At 41.8% G+C, this 26,076-nt stretch overlaps 1 protein-coding gene and 1 long non-coding RNA gene across 5 annotated transcripts in view; one reads left to right on the top strand and one right to left on the bottom strand.

Annotated features, from left to right (window-relative positions):
• The window catches only part of MAN1A2 (mannosidase alpha class 1A member 2), a 132,809-nt gene extending 121,633 nt beyond the window's left edge, over positions 1–11,176 (bottom strand). The window contains exon 1 of the mRNA XM_015636714.3: positions 10,760–11,176. Within this exon, the coding sequence (XP_015492200.1) occupies positions 10,760–11,067 (308 nt within the window). The 5' untranslated portion in view covers positions 11,068–11,176. The remainder of the gene's footprint in view (positions 1–10,759) is intronic.
• Positions 11,177–11,693: 517 nt separating this feature from the next.
• On the top strand, positions 11,694–20,038 carry LOC117243672. 4 transcript variants are annotated; one of them, XR_001524152.3, is made up of 3 exons: positions 11,694–12,305; positions 13,379–17,645; positions 18,349–20,038. It is a non-coding gene; the product is annotated as an uncharacterized LOC117243672 (long non-coding RNA). The 4 variants fall into 4 exon arrangements; XR_001524149.2 differs by lacking the exon at positions 11,694–12,305 and having other exon boundaries at positions 12,312–17,645; positions 18,349–18,501; positions 18,733–20,038; XR_001524150.2 differs by lacking the exon at positions 11,694–12,305 and having other exon boundaries at positions 12,312–17,645; positions 18,409–20,038.
• Positions 20,039–26,076: the final 6,038 nt, after the last annotated feature.

The raw sequence follows: 26,076 nt of genomic DNA, 5'->3' as shown, positions 1-26,076 counted from the left end.
TATCTTAATGGACTAAACCACAATCTTGTGATGGGTATTGATCAGGTGGCTAGTGTCAGTATCTGAACCTCCCAGCCCAAGTAAAGGTGGCATTTTCTTTGCACTGCCTCAAGTTTCTCCTGCAAGTGTTCCCCTGCAGGTTACGTTACCACTTGAAATGTCACATATTTCATTGAGCATAATGATTCAGGCATCTTGCCAAATTGACACGAATATGTCAAGCCTCATTTTTCTTTGTAATAGCAGTAGATTGGATGATCTAGTCCCACTGTAGTGTGATGGCCAGATGCTATTCTGAGAAAATTATGTCTGAAGAGGGGAGACAGGGTGTCAAGCAAATGACAATGCATAACTGCAATAGCAAATCCATCTGAATAAAATTAGTGCTCAAGTGATTTATGGAAATCAAAACAAACATATCAAAAGACCACAGATGTATAAAACCCAGACCAAACCAATGACCAGGGGTTCTTGTGGAGTATTTATAACACAGTCACAAAAATTCCATCGTTTCACCAAAAGACACAAGAACAAATTCACCATTAGGCATTTGGCTTAGTGAGTCAATAAACTGTTCCCAATGCCTACTCTGGCCAGCAAGCAGCTGTCAAACACTGCAATGCCAACAAGGGGCTAAGTAAAACCCAGTCAGAACGAACAACAAAAAAACACTGGTGGAAGAGAACCTGCAACCTTTTTCACATTAAGAAATACCAAGAATGATGGAGTGATGGCAGGGTTTATTGTTTGGGTAGGGATTTGAGTGGATTTTGGTCTTGTTTTCACAAAAGAGCTTCCTTTGGTTACCAATAAAACTCTCAATTATTTCCAATCATCATGTTCATCAATGCCACTTCAAGAAAATACCGAACCATTTTCATACAGAAGTTATTCATAAAAACTGCCAGTACAGTATCAGTCATCTCCTTAGCCATTGGCTTTAAAGTTTCACATTCAAGTACTTAAATGATGGCAGTGACAACTGATTATCCACCTCACTGGGCAGCTCACAGACATCACATACACAGATACCTTGGTATCCTCCCATAGGTATCAGACCCTCAAAATGACAAAGCTCCCAGACATGATACATAACTAAAAAAAAATTAGTTATCATTATTAGTGTGACAGTTACTGAAGAGCAGTTAAGTTCCCTTCCAGTATCTGGGATTTGGATAAGTAACTCATTTCATGTAAAAACAGGTGTAACAGTGAAACTCTTTGAACTTTTCACTGCATGGATCTGGAGCAATATAACAAGTGTAACAATTAGCAGATCCAGCTTAACTGTTTTTAAGTATCTAAATCAGAACAGTTCAGAGTAACAACCAGTTATAATAATGTGAGACAGCGATAAAACTGAAGTTGAATTTTTGTTTAATTGCTTGCATTATTTCACATTTGTTCTGATTTTTTTCTATTTATTTGAAAATGGCAGTATTACAGACCCATCAATATTTTGTCATGGATTCCACTGTCTGAAGGTGGAATTATTCACAAATTAGAAATCTGAATTTCCATTATACTCGTTATAACATCAGAACTCCACAATGCAAAGAGCCTCTTACACCTCTGCAATATTTTCTTCTCCAGAACTCTGTGCATTCCAATTCAGAATTCACTACATGTGTTACTTAATCACTTGGAGAACACTTTCCACTCAAATAGAAGTCACTGACAGCAGAACAGATGCCTTTAGGAAACTAAGGCTGTGTGATTACAGTACTGGAAAAAAAGACACATGCTTGCATGATCTGCAATTATTAAGTTTAGAATTAAATAGTCATCAGTGTTTCCAAGATAAAACTGATTAACAGATTTAAAAGGTCACTAGAAATACAGTTCTGAGTCAAGCTAGATCATGCTATCATTTTTTCATGACAAAATACTTTCTTTCTGTGAAAAAAAAAATAAATTGTATCTTAACGAGGAAAATAAATAACTTCCCTCTTCTCTAAGCTTCTTTCTCACTACTGCAAGCCAAGAGAGAGGAAGGTCTTTTTTTCAAGTTTTGTTTTTAAAGAGTACAGCAAATTTTATTTCATAAAAGTGATAAAAACAAACAGGAAGTTTGTGGTCCAGAAAGTTAGCTCTGGATTATGATTCTCTAAACATACTGTAGAAAGAATGCAAGTATTCTGGAGCAAAAGCAGATCTTGCATTGAGAGAACAGCAAACAGCCCTCAAAATGCAATACATTGGTAAAGACAGCAACATACCCAGAAAAATGTACTGAGGAAACAGCACATGGCTGTGAGCTATTCTTACTAGTCAACAAACTTAAACCAGGAATAGAACCCAGTATATTTACCAGAGGTTTGTTTATCCAGCAGGACAGTCAAAGCAAGAAGATATGACCTTCCCATTCCCACCAAAGGATTTAAGAGCTATGCTGCTCCCATAAATGGTATGTTTTTCCCACCCTTTGTAAGTACATTCAGGTTGATCCAATAAAAAGTAAATTGGATTAGTTTGATTTACAGCCGATGGTCACCTGCTCTTAAGTGGCCTGATGGTACACTTCAGCCTTAAAACGTGTCAGCAGGTCAGAGAGAGATATGATAACAAATTACTGAGAAAATACTTACACAGCTTGTCTGTGCAAGCTTCAAATGCCTTGCTGGCCTGCAAATGGTGCTAAAACTCAGCTGACATGAATGTCATCATGCAAAAGACTTCCAGCTGGGTACTAGCATACAGAAAAAGCTGGAGTATCTCTTCGTGAAGACAGGCTGAGAGAGTTGGAGTTGATTCAGCCTGGAGAGAGCTCCATGGAGACCTTCTACCAGCCTTCTAGTACCAAAAGGGGTCCTACAAAAAAGCTGGAGAGGGACTTTTTACAAGGGCATGTAGTAATAGAATAAGGGAGAATGGCCTTAAACTGAAAAAGGTTTAGATTAGATATTGGGAAGAAATTCTTTACTGTGAGGGTGATGAGACACTGGAATGAGCTGTCCAGAACACCTATGGATGCCCCATCCCTGGAAGTGTTCAGGGCCACGCTGTATGGGTTTTTGAGCAACCTGGTCTAGCAGAAGGTGTCCCTGCTTTTGGCAGGGGAGCTAATAATTGAAGTTTTTTCAGTTATCTTCCAACCCAAACCTTTCTAGGATTCTGTGAAAATGGACAGTTCTGCATGCTGGTGCTAACAGACACAAAGTAATCTCATTGAGGAGCTCTTAGAGCTTTATATAGCAAGAAAATACTTTCGTCACATGCACTTCCTTAAAACTGTAATTTTGCTCATGCCATACTGATCAGATTACATAATGTTAAGCCTAGTGAAAACCTCAAACTTGCTGTCTCAAATAGAATCACAGAAAATAGCTAGCTGGCCACTGGAAGCTGCAATGGCAGTGCTACTGCAAGGAGCTGAGGAAGCACTACCAAAATCCTTTGGTGGCTTAAGAGTTAACTAACAAGTAATAGAGCACATCAAACATTAACGAAACTGATGCTGAATACAATATGCAAGGTAATCCAGTTCAAAGGTGTGCATCATAAGAATATTTAAAAGAACAAAGGCAGCAAGACAGAATGACAAATATGATTCAATGTTTGGGCAAATAAAACCTCTGGGAAGCAGAACTAACGCAGCCCTGTATTTCAAACATGAATGGCCTTTAGCTTTCTGTCCATGTTTTCTTTCCAATGCTTTCTTTCCAATGTTTTCTACCACCTCAGTAAACACACCCCATTGCTACTGCTACCCCACAAAACCCAGGTTTTCCTTCCCACAGCATTCATTTCCAACCACCCTTCTCTAACAAGTGAAGAACAGAAGACTCATGCTGTGGCTGGCTCAAAATTACACTTGTGCAGACTGACTAGCAGCAGCAGAAGTATCACAAACTACTCTTGGGCTCTGTGATCATTCCTTCAGCACTGCTCCCAATTAAGGTCTTTCCCTCAGCATCAGGACACACACAAGACACAGAAAAGTACTTAGTCTAACAGATCACCCTTTGCTACTGATTGACCAGGGAAGGGTCAGTGAGAGCTACAATGTGTCAATAGCATGCCCACATAAACTCTGTTGGCTTCGGAGACAAGGCTAAAAAGACCCTTCAAAAGCAGTCTTTAGATAAAAAAAGCATATTACAGGTTACTTACTAACCTAGCTCCGCAGCTTGCTTTTTTTTTTTCTTTTTAAATCTTAGAAATGCCAGTGTACCTGGTTAGTTACTCCAAAAAAACAAAAATGGAAGGAATGGAAATTTATCTCCCTTTACTATTTATCATTTACTATTTGTAGAGCTCAAAAATAACACAGGACCTCCACATCCTTGAGTGAATGGATGAAGTTACATAATTTGCTCTATACAGGGCACTAGATTAGACAAAAGCAACCAAAAGCCTACATATTCTATGAGCAAACGTATGACAAGAACTTAGGCACAAAAACTTTCCCCCTCCATGAATATATGTATTCACTCTAAATAAAACAGTTACAGGCATACAGGACTGTATGTCTGTAACAAACACATATTTGAAGCTCTCAGGTTTTTTTTATTTGTGGTTTGAGGTGGTAGGAAAAAGGCATTTCTTTTTTCCCTTTCTTGCCCTTTACTGGCTTATTGGCCTATCAGACACCCCTCTCCCCACAGTTTACTTGCAACAGAACTCTACATTTCAGTAAAAAAGTGACTATCTAGTGAGAAAAAAGTGGCAATTACTAAATTAAGACAGATGACAGCACTCACTTAAGCCTGCTTCTGAAAAGGAAAAGAACAAATCCCACAAGCTATACTCAAACATGTGTCCCCAAGTTCCTACTCTGTTAGCCTGAAAAACTACTTGAGAAACAGCTGCCTACCCATGAGACCAGACTTTCTCAACATTGAGAGCTGCAATAATTAAAAGTGAAGGATGGTGGAATAAAAGCACTGACCATGTTTAGAATTTTACAGGCTTCCTGGACATAAGAAGAAAAGCATTACAAAATTTCACTTCTTTGCCCACATTCAGCCTTGGTTCAATTGATTATGAAAACATACACATACCACACGTGTACATAAAACTAATTATAAGTTTGGTAATATTTGTTGTAAGGAAGAAAAAACCCATAACTCAGAACTAGCCCAATAGGATTAAGATGTTTGTATTTACTATAGGAAACTGAAAGGACCAGAAGATGGGGGAGCTCTTGTAGTGCAGTATGCCCACAACTAGCCATGCTGCTTACTACTGCCTGCACTGCTACCGTCATCAAGCAACCCACATTTATGCTAAAGTTCTTCTGAGATTTTAATCTACAAAACTCCAAATGAACCAAATTGCTACTGCCTCCCACCCACTAGCTGGCCTAAATCCAGCCAGCAGGCTTTCGGCAGTTTTCCCACGCCTGATTGTTTTCCAGCATGTAGACAAAGTGTGGATCACGCAGAAAAACAGTAAGTTCAAGCTTTTTTGTTTTTTACTGGAAAGGGTAAGAACTGGAGAACACCAGCACTCAACTCCTCTCTTTCATAATACAGGAAATACTTTGACTAACTGGAGTACAGCAAGAGAACATGAAGAAAGCAGCTCTCTACATATGATGTAGGCTGTTCAGCAGATGGGGGGGGGGGAGGAGGGAGGACATCTAAACAGATGGTCTAGAATATGCATTTTGTATTTCAAAGTTGAAAGCATTTCTCAGCCTACAACATAAAGTGCTAATTTCAGCAGACCCTTAGATATAATGCAAGAGGGCACCTCTCCTACTGCCCAGTAAAACTTCAGGAAAAACCCCGATTAAACTTAAGGTAATAATGTGGGCACTCCAGAAGACATCAAACTCCCATAATTCTTCAAGCACCAGCATCATCTCTCAAGTCTCTTCTCAACACAGGCTCCAGAGAAAAGAATAACATGTGGCTCCTAAAAGCTCTAGCTGAGAAAAGTCTTCAAATAAAGAGGGTCAGTATTCTTGCAAAAGCTTCAGCAGCTGAAGACTACCACCAGACACCTCAACTTCACCCTAACCATTCGTGATATTTCTGAAGCCTGATTTGGAACACACTATCCTGCCCTCACTGGCTCCAGAGGTGTCACCATGAGGACTTGCATTTCCTGAATGTGGCACTCCACAAAATCCTTGCTTCTAGATCAAGCATCTCAGCCTAATATCAGTGCCCACAATTCAGAGTGACTGTGGGGAGTCTGCTCTGAAGACAGGCTCAATGTCATGCACTGAAAAACTGAGTGGAGTAGGAGTTGGGATGCAGGCACTAGAGTAGCTCCTGATTTTTCAAGGGAAAAAAACAGGTTCCCTGAATCACAATAGCAAATACTCTTCATTTCATTAATGAACTGTGCCTCAAGTAAAGCTGGAAAGGAAGAGCAAAGAGTTTTATGCACTTTTATATCTGATGGCATGGCAGAGGATGACAGAAGACAGTGATCCCACTGAGTAATAGAAGCTAAATTATCTCATCTGCCCACTTTTACTATAGCTAATTAAGTCATATAGATGAGAGAAGATAAAGGGATTCAAAAGAAGCATACTAAGCTTTTCAAGTTTCTTTAAAAAAAAACGTAGACATTAGAAGAGATTAAAACCAAAAGCACCTCAGAATAGGTTTTTACTTTCACCTCCTAAGAGTAGAGACAGCAGCTGCTACTACCAGAGACAACCACATACTGAGCAACAGAAGAAAGAGCACTTTTAGACTATTGCCATACAGCTGCTGGCCCACAACTTGTATCAGACTGCAGAGCTTCCATCTTTGCATAACACAGCAATCAGTATTCCTCAGCATTCCAGAAACAGAGTCAAAAGCATGATTTAAATGGATTTATACTCACTGCCACACAAAGGCCAAGGACATTGAGGTGGGCACTTGTAATAGCAGCAGCAGCTGTCAACCTGACGACTTCAGGGTTGGTGAGCTGTTTCTTTTAAACACAAGACAGAAATGTTGACTTGAAGTGATACACAGGAATTCAGCAGCTGAAGCTACATCTTCACAAGTTCTGAAGGATTGAACTGTTTGCCCAGCAGCAGTCCAAATGCTGCTACAAAGTAGCTAAGAGTTCATAAAATTACATTATTCGTTGCCTCTAAGATTAATGTACTTTCACCACAGAAATGGCTTTAGCTTTTGTCAAGTAATACAGCGAGCAGCTGCTTTGACACATCATTAAAGAAACAAGTCTTCTCAATTTTCATATTGCAGATAATCTTATTTTTAAAAACTGAGAAATCAAGGAGATTACAGGGTATTTGCATTCTCACTCATTTGCATGAGATGCAAAGAAGCTATAAGAATGTTTTGGTTTACTTCCAGAGCTATCTTTTAAATCTAGTATTGAAGAATGAAATACCACACATGCTTGAAAAGTAACTGGATAGTAAGAAACACCTTAAGTATCTTTGTGCGGCAAGAGATGCAGAAGTTTGGTAAAAATTACAGTTATCTAAAATCATGTAACAAATTTTGGGTGCTACATAAGTTTGTTTGGCAAGATGTGCCTGCAAAACCATGCAGCTCTCATTCCAGAATCTGTGCAATATCCTATTAGAAATGGAAAGAAATGCATCTTCAGGAAGTGAAATTGATTTTTTAAAACTGTATGTATGCATGTATCTTCCCAAGTCCTGGACTAATCCTTTCTCTTCTCAAAGAAAAAAAATTCTGTTACACCTTCCCAACATTATTCCCCAAGCACTACCCTGCAGGAAGAGCTTACAGATGAAATGAACAGCTGAAAGTGAGTATTACCTTGCAATACAGCCCATCCATTTCCCAAACACAAATTGCAGTTTTAGTCCAGATTTTAACCATCTTCTTAGAAGAAATGTGTTTTTCTCTGGAGATAGGCAAGAACATTTCAATTCTTGAATAAATATTTTAGACCATCAGGAAGGGAGTAGGGCTTCCCCCCCTCCTCATTTTTCTGCCTGGAAGGGTAAAAGAGGGACAGGAGCAGTAAAGAAAACAATTTAATAGAAGATGTAAAGTTAATGTCAGCAAGGGGTAACCACTGTAACAATAAAAATAAAAGCACTCAAGAATGTCAAGGGTGCCCAGGGGAAGAGGTGGGAAAGCAATGCAAGGAATACAGAGGAAGTCCAGTGGGAACCATTGTTTGCACACCCAACACTAAAGTATGGTTGTTATGATGATTTTCTACCTACACCACTGCATTTTTCTAGAAGACAGAAATAGAAATATTTTCCAGTAGCCTACAAGATTTGAGTAAGGCAAAATGAGCATTAAAATATTACAGCCTATATACCAAGGGAGCAGTTTAATAAGATGTGTGTTTTATCATTTGATAGACATCAATACCAGCATTCACAGAAGAAACACTTTCCTTTTTAGTGACTAAATCAAATCATCTGTCATTTCATAATCAAGTGTATACTACATATGAATGACCTTTGATCCAATTAGTTCTGAAGCCCCTCAATTTCTCGAAATACAGCTTGTCAATCCATCCTCCCATCTCACATCTTAGACTGCATCCTCCTTCATATATTAGGAGTACGTTAATTTCTCTTGATCTTTTGTGCCGTAACTCCTCTGCCTCACCCAAAAAACAACACTTACAAAGTAGCTGATACTTGACTTTGCCCCTTGATAGTAAGCAGAACAAATTTTTCCATCCCAAACTGAGACAATAAGTAATCTAGAGCTCACCACTGAAGATCCTACACTTTCTCAAAATACCATCTGTCTATGTCCCTGCAATCCAGGAACAAGAACTCAGTGAGGAAAATGGCAGCATGTATTTTCCATTATGGTAAACAACCACATCAGCCCCAAGCTGATGGCAAATAGCCCATTGGTAAAACTGTAGTAATCAGCCAAAGAAGTTGCTTCAAAAGCAAAGCACATACCCTTGCTTCACAATGAATATTGTGACATTCACACAGGGGTCTTACAAGCAGGTTAAGCAGGCAGGCATTTTGAGTAGTTAAGATATGCCTGGTTTGCAAAGCTAAAACAACAGGAATAATAACTACTCCTGCTCAAATAACAGCTCAAAAAATGAACATGACAGGGAAATTTTGGATGGAGGGCAGGTGTGAGGTGTCATAGCAATACAGGAACCACAGCACAGCTAACTGATAACCAGGATAAACACCTTGTTTAAGAATGGGTCCCAAACAGCCAAAATACATTTAGCTCTGACAGTTGTAAGCTACTGCTTATCTACATGTGACACACAAAGAAGTATGTACTTCATTCCTAAAACTGTGGCCTCAGTGACTAAAAGAGGGAATCTGGAAAGGATTCATATGAACTATCACTATCAACAGACTCCTTTTTTCTACAGCCCATCTACTGGGCAACACAAGGTACAACAGCCACAGTTGGAGTTCTGAACATTTCTGAACTCTTCTTTTTGTTTCATCTGCCCTATATTTTAGAAACTGATTTGACTGCATGTGCCACAGGGACTGGGGAAGCTAAGAAATAAGATCACACACAAAAAAAAAAATAAACACACACAGTGAAAGACAAGAACTTCAAAGGCATATTAGACACTGTCTAAACCTATGTTTAATGCAGCGTTTAACCACACCAGCAATTAACATCATAGACAAAATAAGTCCTTGCTGAATATTAAGTACCCATGCCTTTTCAGATAGGGAGAAAGGGCTCATGTTGAGTGCCCCAAGACATCCAACAGCCTTAAGGAAAAATACCGTAGTATTCACGTATTCTTTATAACTCATAACAGAAAAATAAAAAGAAGTAGATTAAACCAACTCCTTTTAATCTCATACAAATAACCTTTAAATAATTTTTATGCCAGTAAGATACATTTTAAGATGTTTTCAAAGGAACACTATCAGTCTAAGAAACCTTTCTTTAAAATTCCTTGTATTACTAATTTGAGTATGGAAATGCAGGTATTTTATCACCCATCATCATATTTTAACACATCTCTGACAGTGAAGAGAGATCTGTCAGCTTCATTAAGATCCAGGCAGCAGGGTAGGATTTAGGCAACTGAAGTATGTTAGAAGCAAATATACTGTGTAATCATTTTTCAAGGTTTTTTTACCTCTGTTTTCAATGCTTAACTTCACATGATCCAGTCCTGAACATTTAGAGGCTTGCACCACACAAAGCTTCAGGTGGCCCCAAAAAGCTGTTGATACAGCATATCTACCCTTGATACTCTTATTTTATATTTTATCTGTGATTTCTTTATGCTGGCAAATACAATTAAGGAAACTCAGCCACCGGCACCTTCAGTCGTCTGGATTAACATTAGAGCAAGTGATTTTAAGGGCCAGAAAAAGGCAATTGTGCCATCTGCACTAGTTCTGTGCCCTGCACGTCATAGGCTGACAGCCTCTGGATCACAGCATGAAGTCTTTTTCAGATCAAAGTTCTTGTGCACTATTCAGCAACAAGCAGCTGTTTTGAGTAAGCACATAATAGCTACAGAAGAGATGCGGCAGTTTTTCAGTCACTTACACTGTCTTCGCAAATACCATAACTTAACCCCCTTCTTTCCATGGCTGATGCATGGAACTGGCTAGGGTGAGAAAATAAATCAGTCGCTGGAGGACACCTCGTATTTGCCCTCCCAGTTCTCACTCGCCAGAAGGCAAAATTCACACTGGGGAAGGCAACATGGAGCCACAGCTATATATGGCAGCTGGAGGACACAAGGCTAGCGCTCAGAAGTTGATACACGTCGGGGAGACACGAGGATGTCGGTGAGAGGAGGGACAGCAGTGCGGGAAGGACCTAATTCAAGGGATCTCCCTGTCACCCAGTCCCGCTCCCTTGCCGGCGAGCGAGGCACCCACCTGTGCCGGTGCTCGTCGTGCCCTTGCCCGTGGATAAGGAAGCCGCCGAGGTTCTTGCCCCCTTTGCTGGTGTCCACGTGGGGAATGAGCACATCCTCCAAGCCCAGGTCAAAGCGCTTATGCTTCGAGGAGTCGGGGAGGAAGAAGAACGCCCCGAAGCACAGGGTGATGAAGGCACTAAGAATAAGGAGCAGGATAAATTTTTCGGAGAGTCTCAAGGTAGCCCTGTGGTGCGGGAAGGCGGAGGCCCCCAGGTTCAGCGGGGGCAGCCTCCGCCCGGAGAGCGGCAGCAGGGCGGGAGTGGTCATCCTTCCGCTAGCGACCCCCCGGCGGGGCACGGCTCATCCCCTCAGCCCCTGCGGAGGGCGGCCCCGGCCCGCCTCGGGGGCTGCGGGCGGCTGCACCATCATCATCCTCCCCGCGGGCGCCGGGGGAAGGGAGGGCAGGGGGGAGGCCGGGCCGCCCCGACGGCCCCCGCCCCCACGGGGGTTCGGGCCGGGGCGCGGTCGCCCCGCTACCTGCGCGCCCCCTTCCCTCGCCGCGGGACCAGCCGGGCCCGAGCGAGCGACTCCGGTCAGCGACGCTCCCCGAGCTCCGCGGCCGCGGGGCTGCGGGACGAGCGGCAGCGGGGAGCCGGGAGCCCGGCCTGGCGCGCGGCGTCGCTCCACCCACGTCCCCTTGTCCGGGCCGGGCTGAGGCGCATCCCCCTGGCCGCGCCGGGGCCCCGCTGAGAACGACACCGGGAGCGGCCGCCGCGCCGGTCCCGCTCCGGACCCTCTGCCCGCCCTCACGGCGCCTGCGCGGCGGCGGCGGGCGGCGCACGCGCGCGGGGCGCGGCCGGGGCCCGGGGGCGGAGAGGGGGCGGAGAAGGGGCGGGGAAGGGGCGGGGAGGGGGCGGGGCCGGCGCGGTCCCCGCGGGGAGCGGGAGCGGGGCCGGGAGCGGAACCCGCGCGTGTGGGTGGGGAAACAGCGCTGGGACAGGCAGCTACGGGAGAGGGCCCATGGGAGGCCGCGAAGATGTTGAGGGGACTGGAGCGTCTCCTCAGCATCTTACGAGCGTCTTACGAGGGATCTGGGCCTGTTTTGTTTAGAGAAGGCTGAGAGGGGATCTCATTAACGCACATAAATATCTCAAGGGTGGGTGACAAGAGGATGGTGCCAGGCTCTTTCCTCTGGTGCCCAGCCACAGGGCGAGGAGCCACGAACTTAAACACGAGAAGTGTTCCTCAACTGGAGGAAGAACTTCTTTACTCTGAGGGTGGCAGAGCGCTGGAACAGGCTGAGATCTGTGGAGTTTCCCTCTCTGAAGACATTGAAAGCCCAACTGGACGCATTCCTGTTCTATTATTTGCACCTGGTAACCTCTTCGCTCCTGGTGACCCTGCCTTGGCAGGGGGGTTGGACTAGAGCATCTCCACGAAGTCATCCTGGGCATAAGACAAGACCCCATGTACAGACTTTGATGCAAAAGCAAAAGGAAAGGTGAAGGAAAGGCCTGGTCAGGGAAGCTGCAGGAACCAGATTCCGTGAACATCACAGAAAAAAAGTAAGTTCATAAATTTGGGAGATGAGCCGCACCTGCAGCTTTTTTCAGAGTAAGGTGTCTTCCACATTTTAAAGGTTTGACAAGCTGGAGACTCAGGTACTCCCAGATTATGGAGGCCGGTCTGTTTAGTGAACCTGGCAGCCAAATCTGAATCACAGCCAAGGAAGTATAAAGGCAGGGGAGAGCACAGGTCAGCTCAGCCTGCCGAAGTAAAGCTAACTGGGCTGGAGAGGACTTCCCAGGTGCAAGGCGGCAACCCCAGGTTCAGGTAGGAGTGACAGGGTGAGAACTGAACTGAAGCAGCAGGCTTTTCTGCTCCCTGCAGGAAACCTTCCTGCTGAGACAAGCTCCAGAAGGAACAGGAATCCCACCTAGAGGTGTAAATACACAAAGAGAGTGAGAGAGAAAGCACTGAGACATGTCCTGCAGGTAGATGAAGCAGACACAGAGCCAAGAGTGGTTTCAAGTACCACAAATGCTGCCGATGCCCCTGAGTGGGGTGCCCTTTGGTCCCTGTCACAGCAGCTGGAATCTGAGCAATGCAGGTTTGACAGAAGCAATCTCAGGCATTTAGGTTTGTTTTCTGGCTTATACTTTGCTTTATATGTTTTGTATTTGTGGAATTATGCTGGCCTGTGGAAAAAGAAGTCTGAGTCCAACTAGACATGCTGAATTAATAATGATTAGTCCTCAGCTTCTCATCTGAGTGTGGTTTACTGTGAAAATTAAGCCCTCAAGAAAGGTTACTTTGGGAGGTTTCCAGGGAAGGAAAGCAGCTGAGCTAACAAAAAATACCCTGAGAGTCAATATAGTGGCACAGGTGTGGGTGTGTCAAAAAAATCCAGATTAATGAACACTTAGGGCAAATCAAGTTAGTTGAAGTTAACTGCTCAAGGTAAAGGAGACCTTGACAAGTTTAACTTCTATGCTATGTCTTCACAACCAAGCTATGAATCCCATCTTGCTGGATCTTACTGTGTACCATATCAGAGATGTTGGCCTTTCCCATCTCTCCACCCAGCTAAATTCTTCCATTGACTGATTTTGCTTCCTCTTCTCTGTTTTCTACAAAGAGGACCCGTGACAATGCCCTGCAGCAGACAGCTGGGCCTTGCTCAGTCATCTTGCACTGGTGAAGAATAAAGTGAGAAACTGCCATGAGGTGACAAAACCCAAAAAGCCAGTGTGGGACAGAGATACCAAAGAGAGGATGTACAGAAAGAGCTGTATTATCAATGATACTACAACGCACTCCAGTCAGTACAGCAACTAAACCCAACATTTAATGTTAGAATGGGACCAACATGCTTCAACTGGTCTGCTGGCCATTTCAACTGTCTTCTAGTTTTGATCTGGTAAAGTAAATTATCTTCAAATATGTTCATGTCTTCACTTGTTAAATTACTTTTACACATAGTCTAGAAAACAAAGATGAGTCCATGGAGACTTTTGTTCTTCAGTCTTTTTGCCCTTTGCTTCACTCTTCTCTGCCAACTGCTAGTTTTTCCTTTACTTTAAAAGACTAAGCAGAAGGTTCCAATTTCTCTATAAAATGTTTCTTTGTGTTTAGCTTATTGGAAGAAAGTGACATTTCTGCAGGTTTTTTAGTTTATGATGACCTTTCCAAATTGTAAAATGTCTGTGTCTAAACCATGATGAAGTTTTGTACTTCTACAATTTTGTGCTTGTTTTGACTTCCTTACTTTTTACCGAAGTCTAATAGTAATTTTTCATCCTTTGGTTCTGTCATTTTGGGTAATATGCATATCCCTGTAAGTTTGCCAGTGATTTTCCACGCTGCAGTGGTGTTACTCTGTAGCTGAACAACATCAAATATAGAATGATATTGAATGAGTTGGGTTTTGTGAGCCTGTGCTTCACTATATAGATTTTGCATCTATTAGTATTTTATCACAGATGCCCAGAAAACTCTCAGAAAGTGTCCTGAGCTGAAACCTGAAGGTTTTCACAAGAACCAGGAATTCCTGTACTCACTGCCTTGACTTTGATCAATTGCTAATGTAACTGGGAACTTGAGGTCCAAAAGTGCTTGATCATCAGTACTAAAGTCACTGTATTTCCACAAGCCAACATTTCTGGAAAGCTATTACAGCAGTTCACATTTTTCAAAGGTACACAAAGTAAGTCTTGTAGAAGTACAGATCCATATCAATGTACTATTTCTGTCTTCTTGAAACTGCAGTGATCCTTTCTAGCATCACAGTTCGGGCACACAATCTGGATTCATTATTTGTGAAGCCTCTTCTTCAGTTTCTCTCCAAAACTGTCCAGTCTTTCCAGGTTCCATGGAAAATCTGATGTAGCTTGAAATAACATTCATATTCTCCTGGTCTCAATGGTGACTGGGGTCCCAAGAGCACATTCTTTATGAAACCTAGACTCTAGACTCACTAGAGGCTCCTGTGACTGTCTTTATGTTTTTCCCTCTATCCCTCCAAACACAGCTTCTCTGAAAAAGACTTTACCCTCAGCCAAGCTTTGCCACAAATCTTTGGTCTTTGGCCCACTGCCCTGCTCTCTACATCCTCCTCTCTGTGTTGCTGGATGTATGTAAACATACATTTTACTATTATTTCTATCAAAATAATTATCACAAATCGACCTTTGCAATTCAGATCCCATTTTGTTCCAAGCAACCCTTACCCTATAACTTTATGAGGAAGACTAGCCTTGTTCATCCTTAATCCAGCTACAGCAGGATGATTAGTGCTGTCCTAATCTCATTCTCCTCTTTCCAATTTCAGTTGAGGTGAGAACACACTCTTCTCCTAATTCAGACCTACATCCCTTGTAAGGTCTCCTGCTCTGAATTCTCCTTATGTCCTCAAATCCAACTTCTGACTCACGCCTTGCTGAGTTTTTTCTGTGTAACATATCAAAGATATGAACTTTCTGATCCATCACCTCAGCCAAACTATTCCACCTAGGTATTGTCATGCTTCCTTGTCTCTGATTCTGAAAAAAGCAGTATTGCACCTTTCATGTCCATTCAGAGTGCTTCTGGAAAGGCATTTTCTTTGTGAGTGATTGTCCTTGCTGTGTCACTTCAAGCTTTGCATCTTCCCAATCTTTCCTGACATGCCTTCCCCCTCTCCTAGCATTTCTGATTCATCACTAAGACACCAGCTCCTCCTACACCCAGTTGGCCCATAATATCAGCCCCCAGCACCTATTTATTAATGTTTCAAGTACTTCCATGCTTTCTTCTGTGCTTCCCTAAGGCATGAAAGGACTTGCACATCAAAAAGAAATTTGGGAACCATGAAAGTGTATTAGACAACAGCAGAAAATTTGCAGCTATGAAAACTGAACTTACTCATGGCAACTTCTCTACAGAGACACAAAATGGGCATAAATATCAGATTGTAAATGAAAATGTGATATCTTTGAGTGTGTATTGGAATCAGCGGCAGTAATGCCATTCTTTGGCTTAAAAGTGAAAATAAGTTTTCCAGGGGTAGTCAGAAAAAAAGCCAACAGCTGCACAGCTTCAAAACTTTGAAACCAAATAGTTGCCTGTAGTGTGCACTGGGAAGACCATCCCTGAATTATTGCAGCTTATTAAATGCATGGAAGAGCTTGCATAACAAATATATCACCTGCTTTGTGGTGTGGTTTTGCATATGGTGGGATTTGATGGCTGAGCTTGTCCCTGGAAATAAAAACCAAGCTGATCATTCAGATGGACACAAATCTCACACATTTGATGTTCGACATCCTAACACAATCTGCTTTAAAAGAAAAACAGGATTTATGCCCCATTTGTGCAATCCTAAAAATAGGATTGTTAAGACATCTTTACGATAATAGAGATGAGAAATTTCTAAGTAAATAAATTATAGCTTCTCGGTGCCAGAAGTTTATTACAGAAATGAGTCAAGATAAAGATTTTCAACATAATAAAAAACAAGTCAGAGTCCTCTTTGAAACATAATTAGAAAAAGCTGTCACCCATGGGCACAAGCATACTGAGATGGACAACATTTAACAGTGGCAGATCAATCGATGTTTGAAAGGGTCATGTTTTTCTTAAAATTCCATCCCTAGTCTGGTGAGCGCTACAGAAGAGTGTGAAAATCAAGTTCATATTTCATAGTGAAGCGTTCTTCCATTCTGGAGAGGGCAGATTAAAATTTGGCTGGAAAAGAGAGAGATTCACTCCCTTGCAGCTGTGTTTTGGAATATCTGCATGTCCCCTGTTCCTCTATGCAGATCTTCGTGCCTGTCTCAATGAGCCTCCCTGCAGGCATATGGGCCCAACTGCACTGATTATTTTGCAGAACTGGGGGTTAGAAATTACAAAGCCACATGCTTTATAATTGCAAAGTCACTAACTTATCCCAGTCTCGTTCAACGATCTTCTCCTTCCCAGCAGGGCCCATCTGTCACCATTTCACTAACTCCATGTTTTAATGAGATCCAATTTCACTCTTTGCTTTCAAGTGTTTTTATTCTATATCTGTACATTGAAAGAAAAAAAAAGTTTTCTATTAAAAGAAAGTCAGTCATAAATATGTGGGAAACTGAAGGGCCCCTGCATATATTGCCATCTAACATTTTTTCATTGTATTATTGATAGTTTTGCACTATTTTCATTCAATACCAAAAGAGCAATTAAAAGATGTTTCACGTTAGAAAGAGAAAAAACATGAAGGAAAGGTGGACATAGAATAAAAAAAGAAAGGTGGACATAGAATAAAAAAAGAATAAACTGCCTTAGAACTACAACAAGCTGATAAGCAAATCCTTTGGCAAGCTTAGTCTTTGGGTAAAATGTTCTCATTCAGCACATGCTACTGAATGAGCCTTGGACCATGAACAGTCAGTGAAGAATTCTGCTGTTACAAGAGAGTATACCACTTGGTGTAAAAATAACAGCATCAGCTCTCACATTGTTACCTCCCTTCTTTAGCCCAGCCACAGATCTGGAGGGAAGAAAGGTTCTACACAAATTGCAGCTCTTCCAGGCTTTACCTATATTACCTTTATACCTGAGATCTCCTAGGCTGACTCAAGCCTGAGGGTGTCGAGACAATTTGACCAGATGCAGTAGCTGTCAGTTCACAGGATACACTGTGAAGTTCATGTACCAATGCTCCTTTCTTCCAAATGAACCAAAAAAGCCAGATCAGGAGCACCATCATCAGCTACAGTGGGAAAAAAACATGACTTTGTTTCATGGATGCAATGCTCAACCAATAAATGTCTGTCAGTCTGTTTCATTTATCCAGCCTGCTGCGGAGCGATGTGCAGCTGGGAAAGCTGCTGTGCTGTGTCCCAAGCATTGTGCTCATCCTTGCTACCCTGTGAAGCCATCAGGTAAGTTCTTATCAGTACTGGTAAGAAAGGGATTTTTCCATCCACATCTGTGTGAGTTGAAAGACAAGCCAGTGGAAATGGAAGATTTACTTATCCAAACACAAGGCTTCCTCTTGGTTTGTTAGTCTGCCCATTACATTTTGCAGTAATCCTGCCCTCATTTATCTAACACTTTCTCCCATCATTCCCTCCAAGACATCTAAAGCCACCTAGCCCTCAGGTGGCCACTGCTCTTCCTACCCACCATCTTTTAGCTGAGCTCGTGCATGGGTCTGTAATTAGACATATCCAAACTATCCAGGGCTTCCCTGCAGAAGCTGCAATGGAAATGTATCCAGCAAAGGCCCTACATTGCATCTCCAAAGTGCCTCTAGTTAGGAACTTCTAATACCCTCCCCCCTTCCACTGCATGAGGCTTTCCAGCCACAAATCCCACAGGATCCCAGCCTGTATTCCAGCTGTGTCATGTGAGCCTGAGTGGCCTCCCACCGTAGTCTGGGATTTTCCAGATGTACGTAGGTGTGGGTGAGTAGTAAGCCTGACCTTTTTAATCATGCTGCATTTATTAAGGTATGAATCAAAGTCATATATACATAAGGAGCCCAGAATTTGCTTAAAATGCTGTTCAGTCTCCACTAACTGAGTAGCAGACAGAAGGTAATTGAGTCCAGTGCATCCTCATGGCATGAGCTCTACTTGACAGGTATGCAGCAACTGTGTGCAACAGTGTGAGGTGTGTGTTTGAAACCACCCTGATTTCCAGATACACAGGCCCCGCCAGCTGGGACAACTATGCAGGAGACTTGCAGATACTTGGATCTACTAGATTTCTACACTTAAAAATTCTCCTGTTCCAGTAAGTTTGAAATTCTGGATACCAAACCAGAGCTTCTCTGGTGAAATGTAGGCCTGGGACAACGGGAGAAGAAAAAAGGTGCTTCTGTGCCTGCTTCTACTGGTTGTGATGACCAGTGTTGCCACTGTTGATGAAAATGCCCAGAGACAGGAGACTGGGAAATTCTGCTCTACTGTATCTGTGATTATATACCTTCACCATCATTATACATTCTCTTATTTCCCCTTCCAGAAACACCCACATGTGAGCACACACTCTGAAAACTAAGAACATGGAGCTGTCTTCCCCTCAGGAAGAATGAGACCAACTTTATCCCTTCTCTCAAGCATGAATAAAAATATGCTGATCTTACCTGAAGATCTTCAGAGCTTTACATTTAGTCCTTTCATGCCTCAGAAATCCTATCCAGCCTCCCTGTAAATGCTGCAATGGAAGTTTATGTTCCATCCAATAGTTAAATATCTGCTGACAGGTTATTGTGTTGTATCATTGCTAGACATTCACATACTCCTTCAGGGACAGCGGCCGAGTCAAAAGCTAGAATAAAAGATAGCAGCATGAATGCTGTGCTTACTGTTTGTTAGGTTTTGTTACCTAAAATTCATATATAATAGGATTTCAATGCATTTGAGTCCTTAAAATGGAAATCTCAAGTCCCATTAAATATAGAAGTAAACATCAAGGTAGTGGAAGATGTTGCCAGATCCTGCACTTGAGTCACAACAACCTCATGTAACACTACAGTCTTGGGAAAGAGAGGCTGGAAAGCTGCCTGGCAGAGAAGGATCTGGAGGTTCTGGTCAACTGAACATGAGCCAGCTGTGCCCAGGTAGCCAAGAAGGCCAATGGCACCTGGCCTGTGTCAGCAATGGTGTGGCCAGCAGGACCAGGACAGTGATTGTCCCCCTGTACTCAGCACTGGTGAGGCCACACCCGGAATCCTGTGTTCGTTTTGGTTCCCTCAGTGCAAGAAAGACATTGAGGTGTGGGAGTGAGGCCAGAGAAGGGCAACAAGGCTGGTGAAGGGTCTGGAGCACAAGTCCGGTGAGGAAGAGCTGAGGGAGCTGGGAGTATTTAGCCTGGAGAAAAGGAGGCTCAGGGGGCACATTATCACTCTCAACAACACACTGAAAGAAGGCTGCAGCCAGGTGGAAGTTGGTCCCATCTCCCAAGTAACAAGCAACAGGACAAGAGAAAATGGCCTAAAGTTGTTGGGAGGTTTAGACTGGATATTAGGTAATATTTCTTTCATAGAATGGGTGACCAGGCATTGGAAGAGGAAGGAAGTATCTTTTAAATACTTCCAGGGAAGAAGCTGAGTCACTATCCCTGGAATTATTTAAAAGACACGTAGATGTGGCACATAGGACACTTTTAGTTTAATGCTGGACTTGAGAATGTCAGGTTTGTGGTTGGACTTGATGATCTTAAGGGTCTTTCCCAACCTAACTGATTTTATAACTTTGAGATGTTAGATGAAAATCACTGACCTTTTTTTTTTACAGAAAAATCATAATAAAAGCAGAGTTTCAACCTCTCTGGGGTGGCACTGTGTAAATAACATGGCAACTTTAAAAATTATGAGATACTGATGAAATCCTGAAAAAGATCAGATTCAACCAGCACTTTCTATCATACATGAAAATCATTTAGACCAGTAAAAGAGATGGCCATTAAAGGAATGGCACTGCTTTGGGGAGTATTGGTTGCCTTTTGTAGAGGGAGATAAAAGAGAACATTTATTTGAAATGCCAGTGCAGAGGTAGGAAGAACATTGTGTCCATAGGAAAAAATGTCCATTTTCTCAGAGAGAATTCAGAATAAAAAGAGGAAGTAGGATTTCCCCCCCCACCCTGAAGAGTTTTGTTGTGGGGTGTAGGGGCTTTTGGGTTTTTTGGTTGGTTGGTTGGTTGGTTTAATCAGAACTATTTATTAATGATCAGAAACTTGTGATTCATTGAAAAAGAAATATCTGAGTGACAACTGAATCAAAATCCCAAAGGTCTTTAAAAGGCACAGATTATATGATACTAAACAACCCATTTAAAACTATTTCAGTAAAGACTAAAGAAGACAAAAAGCAAATATATAAACATGCCAAACAATATCATCAAAACAGCAGCTGACATTGTTTGAGCGGATATAAAACAAAATGTTGAAATACCAGAGGTTGTAGTGATAAGCCCAACTAGTTCACAAAGATGTAAATACAAGCAGGAAAATATTTGGGTTAAAGATGGAATACCTAGGAGTAAGGCCCTTGTAAGCAGGATAAAGGGGAAATGTGCAATTTCTGAGAATACCTAATAAAACCAGGCACATAAGTTCCATATTCTAACATACAGAACAGACAGAACACCATCAAGGAAAGTGAAAGCAGAAATAGAAATAACTGAAACAAAATTATTATACACATGGAACAAGCTTGAAATGTCAAAGAGTAAAATGCCACACTGGGGGAGAAATTCCAAGAACCAAGTGTTTGGGCTTCATCGATTCAGAGAAAAGGCAGAGCAGTGAGATAAGGGCGCAGGGGTACATCCAGGCAACCAGCAAGTTTCCATCAGAATCTCAGGGGGAGCACATGTTTGCCCTTAACAAGGTGTATGTAACTACAGAAAATCAGCTTCCTTAACAAACCTGACCCAGATCTGAGCGAGCCGGTTGCATCACACCGAGTTGTATTCGCAGGAAAGAGATGTCTCTCAGAGACAAAAGAATATTTATAGAAAGCCTTGGAGATCACTGTAACTTGCAGATTTTTTACAATACTAAAGACTTGTTCTTCTCATGTGTTTGGTAGACACTGCCTCACAAAACCCTTTCATAGCGTGCTCTGCAGCTGTGACATTTCTGCACAGACACAAGGACCTGACTAGATATTGCCAGACCTGGTTTCTACCTCCTGCTTGCTCCTTCTCTGCCTGCTTTTGCATAGAGGAGCAAGTCTGGCAGAAATTCTGTGGCTAAACTAAAACACTCCCCAGCCCATCATTCTCCCACCATCAGGTCTATCAGCTTCTCAATTTATCAGATGTATTTTTATGAGTTTATGACGTACCATACCCACATTTTCTGCCTCCTTTGTGCTATATTTGACTCAACCTGGGTAGCACCTACATCTCAGGGTGCAAGAATGTTCCAGAAATTTATTCTTCAGTGAATAAAATCTTCTAGCATCTGTTTTAAATTTGCTTGGACTAATTTATAGCCATTCATTTCAGCTCAAATGCTACTGTTAAAGTACCAGCATTCAGGTTTTATGATTTCTTTTTATATAGAGCTTGAAATTTAGTTTTGGCTGAATTTTTCTCATGGCAGAGATTCAGAGATTAGTCATGGATATCCCATAATAAATAATGCAAATGTCTGTAACATTTAGTGTAGATCTGTGCCTGGAATGGTACTGTTTATGCTATTTCATATTTTTTTCATGTCTATTTATCTACTTACCAACAGGTAGAAGAAATATACTGTTTGCATTAGACAGAAGGCTTCTGAGTATGGCTTACAGCACCAAACTTCCATGTATGGCTAATGACAGCACATAAATCTTGCATGTTCTCTGTCATCATCTACACTTCATATCCCTCACAGACATTATTTAACAATTGAAATGTATTAGGAAACTAATTTGATGCACTTAAAAAATAATTTTAAGGTACACAAGTACAAAATAGTCTTGGCATCAACCCTGGGAAAAAAAGGAATTAAAAGTTTGGGCAAACAACCTGCTTCCACCTTCCACACCTCTCCCAAAGGCACATGCGTTGTGAAAGTTACCTTCCGAATGAGCAGCTCAGCTTCCCATCTGCATTTGCCTGGGACTCCCCCCTTACCTGGGACACCAGCACACCACCCACATGGCACAGCACCAAACACCCACACAGCCAGGCACAGACAATTCTTCAGCCCCACTCCCCTTTTTGTCAGCTTTCCTTAGAAATGTGCTGGCACTGCTGCACTCTTCCCTCCCTGACACGAGGTATGATTAATGACAGTTCTTAAAAACTACAAATTCCCTTTTTGTCAGCATGGCCAACAACTGGAGTTTCACATGCTAGCAGCTTCATCAGTCTTCAAGCAGGAAACAAATCATGACACATTCCCCACAGGTCAGAATAAATGTTCCACTGTGGTACTTCTTTATCATTACTGAAAGAGAAATGCACCTGAGAAAGCACCCAAGATTCATTCTGAAAAATCCTTCCAAAATTCCCTTTAGTCTCTTGAGCCTCTGCTCAGCGCTCCTGGACACGGATTGTTGGAAGCAAATAAATATGTGCCTACACTGAGCCTCTTTCTATGGGAAGAAATAAAAAAGAAAGTAGTTGAAAAATTGAGGCTAAGCAGAAGATACATCATCTAAAATGTAGTTTTATTGAATCACTAATGCTTGTTTTGCTTAGGATGCATAAGGGTTTAAATTTAACTCTCTTGTTTACAATTGCCCATACTTACCTTCTGACAAAATACATGCCTGGTTTATCCAATTGCTGAATTTTCTTCTGTTAAGTTTAAGCAAAACAAATTTCAGCCATTCTCATCAGGAAAGCAGGGGGAACTCCTGTTGTGTTACAATCTTATGTCCAAACCGTTTCCAACTTGAAATCAACAAAGTTCTGACTAAATAAGGTAAGGAGACATTGAAAATATATTTCTGGAGCATTCCTGCCTCAGTCAGGTGGGAATCAAGTTGGCTTCTCTGCCCAAGAAAAGCCAGTCCATGGCTATCAGACCCTCTGAGCTGATTTGCACCAAGTTCCTTGAGCTATTTGCCCACATGCATGGACTATCAACCAGAGTCTTCTGGTGTTTAGCAGAGAAAGAGGGCATTTTCTTTCAAAACCATCTGGGGGAGAAGCTGTGGTCCATTTACCTATGGTTTTGTGCTAGAGTTATGACCGTCCTCAGGCTTCTCACAGTTTCTCCCATGGCACAGGGATCTGCCCCACAGCAGGGCCCTGCTGAGCACAGCATGGCTGCCCAGAAGCAGTTTCAGAGGAACCCACAGCGCACAGCACTGACGAGCCCACTGCCAGCTGGTGCTCACTTCTGAGGAGTGAAGCACAATTGCTCAGCCACGGCTTCTGCTTTGCAAATAGGTGCTGGGAGCCCTCATTTAGCCAGCTATAAACCCAGTTTATGTGGGCTCCCGTCTCACTGCACTGTGCAAAGTTTTGATCGGTGTAATGAGGTACTGAATCCACCGCCTTGAAAACATCTGCATATTCTGTATCAACGGGGTTGTCTTTATCAGTGTATCTTGCTGTCTTCCCAGCACAACTGTTTGATCTGACTCATTTCCCTAAAAACATGCTAAGTGACATTAATTATAATCTTACCCCTCAGGTCTTTCTCAGTTAATCCCTTAACCGCTTTTCCCTTATTTTACCATGACTGAATCAGGCTAAGTAAGTTATAATTAGCAGTATCATTCTCATTCTCTGAATATTGACACAATATCACCACTAAGACATGATTTTCTGGGTTTTTTTCATCATTCCCTTATTTGTTAAAATTATCAAAAGTGCAGAAGTCAAGTTGGCCAATACTTTTATAACTCATAGGTGGAAATAAACTGGGCCTGCAGATTTATCAATGTTAGCATCTGTTATTTAATAGGCCAATAATTAGTGTGTCAGAAATTCGTTCATTTGATATACATGTATCACACTGCTTTCTTCCAAATATAGTAAGGAAATTATTATTTTGTCTTTTCTGCACCATTAAAAGCAATTTTAGCAGCTTTATCTAGCTATGGCCAAACATTTCTGGGGCTTGAGGATGGGGTTTGTTGGTTTGGTTTTTTTTCTATTTATGCTCTTAACTTCATAGTCCCTTTTGACTTTCCAGTCAGAGACCTTCCTCTTTGGCAGCTTTATCTTTCCATATCAATTTCCCAAGATTTGTGGCTCCTCATTCAACATTCTTCCAGCCTGGATCCAAATTTTTCATTTGTTAAAAATTGCTTCTTTATTTCTAATCATGCCTTTCCCTTAACAACTGAAAACAGTACCAATGTTCTTTTCTTTTACAGTGACTTTTGGACAGCTAATAAATGCTCTTCAAGAGCCATCATCTTCCAATGTACATTGTTCAACCCAGATGTATTACTCAAACAGATTTTCCTTATAACTACCCTGAGATTTCATAAATTAAAGCTTTTGAAGCCGTGTTTGAGATTCTCATGTGATTGGCCATGCTAAATATAATCAGGCCTTGAACACTGGTCTCTTGGTAACCACCAGCTTCCAATTCAGCAACTTTCATCTTTATTCCTTGTAGTGAAGTCCAAAATATTTATCTTATGATGGTAAGGCTTTTAAGTTATGTAAGTGACATTTTACCGACTTTTTGGAAAAAAGTGGTTAGGTCACCATCCCTCTGAATGCAGAAGACAGATTAGATCTTTTTTTAAAAGACATTTTTTGATCTAGTTCTGAAAAAACTTTATCCAGCCTCTGCACAGGGAGGGTCAGCCTAGGTGAACAGGGAGGCCCCTTCTGTCCACAGAGTCTGAAAGTCTTTGAACAAAAATGAAACTGTATTGATGTTTAATTGGTAACTGCAAATCTTTCAGTTTTTAATTTCCCCATAACAGTGCAGATTTGAATTCTGCCCATTACAGAAACTTGGTTAGAAGTAACTCATCAATATAATTGCAGGTTTTCTAACCCTTCTAAGAGGTCAGCCCTTTTCACATTTCTCTTTTTCTCTCCTTCCACCCTGCTGCTTCATTGTATTTTCCAGTGTTAGATGGCACACTGGTCTACAGGCATTCGGGAATCTTCACTTCTAATTCATCTCTTGCTGCACCTGCACAGCAATAACATGAGAGGAAAAGACACAAGTTAGAACATGAAAAAAGGTGATTATAGATCACCTTTTATGGGGTTGATTTGGGTTTATTTTTTTACCTTGAGAGTGGTCAGATACTGCAAGAAGTTGCCCAGAGAGGTTACAGGATCTCCTTCCCAAGAGGTGTTCAAGACTCAAATAGAAATTCAGTCCAGAGGAACCTGATCTAATTATACTTACTTTGAGCAGGGAGGTTCCCCAGATGACCCCCAGAGGTCCCTTCCAACCTAAATAATTCATGGCTCCATGAGCTATAGACCTAAAACGAGGTAATTGTATCTTCACTGTACAGTCCTACCTCTGAAACTCTTTTTTTCCTCTCTATCTGTCTTAATCACATCATAACCAGAGGTGTTAACATTCACATCATTAACATCTCAGCAGGTCAATGTAATTGATAATGTCAGTGAAATTAAAATGTCTTTTTATTAGGGCTGTTCCATTTCTTCAGTTCTTTTCCTCACCAGACTGGAACCCAGCCTTTATGCTTCATAAAAACAAAGTCCTTGATAATATGTCTTATTTCAAGTGTTAGTATGCCAGCGTAGTGAGGTACTCCAGTGCCGCCCCCGACTTTTTGTAGGATATAAATAGTTTGTAACAGAAATAATGCATTGAAGGAGGTGTTTGAATGGTACTACACATAGGCAGATACATCTGCCTCAATTAATGGGGTTTTGACAATGCCATTCTTGCACAGTACTAGTTTTGGTA

This window comes from Parus major, chromosome 1 (genome assembly GCF_001522545.3).
Source record: "Parus major isolate Abel chromosome 1, Parus_major1.1, whole genome shotgun sequence".
Lineage (NCBI taxonomy): Eukaryota > Metazoa > Chordata > Aves > Passeriformes > Paridae > Parus > Parus major.
This window is presented reverse-complemented; position numbering and strand designations above follow the sequence as displayed.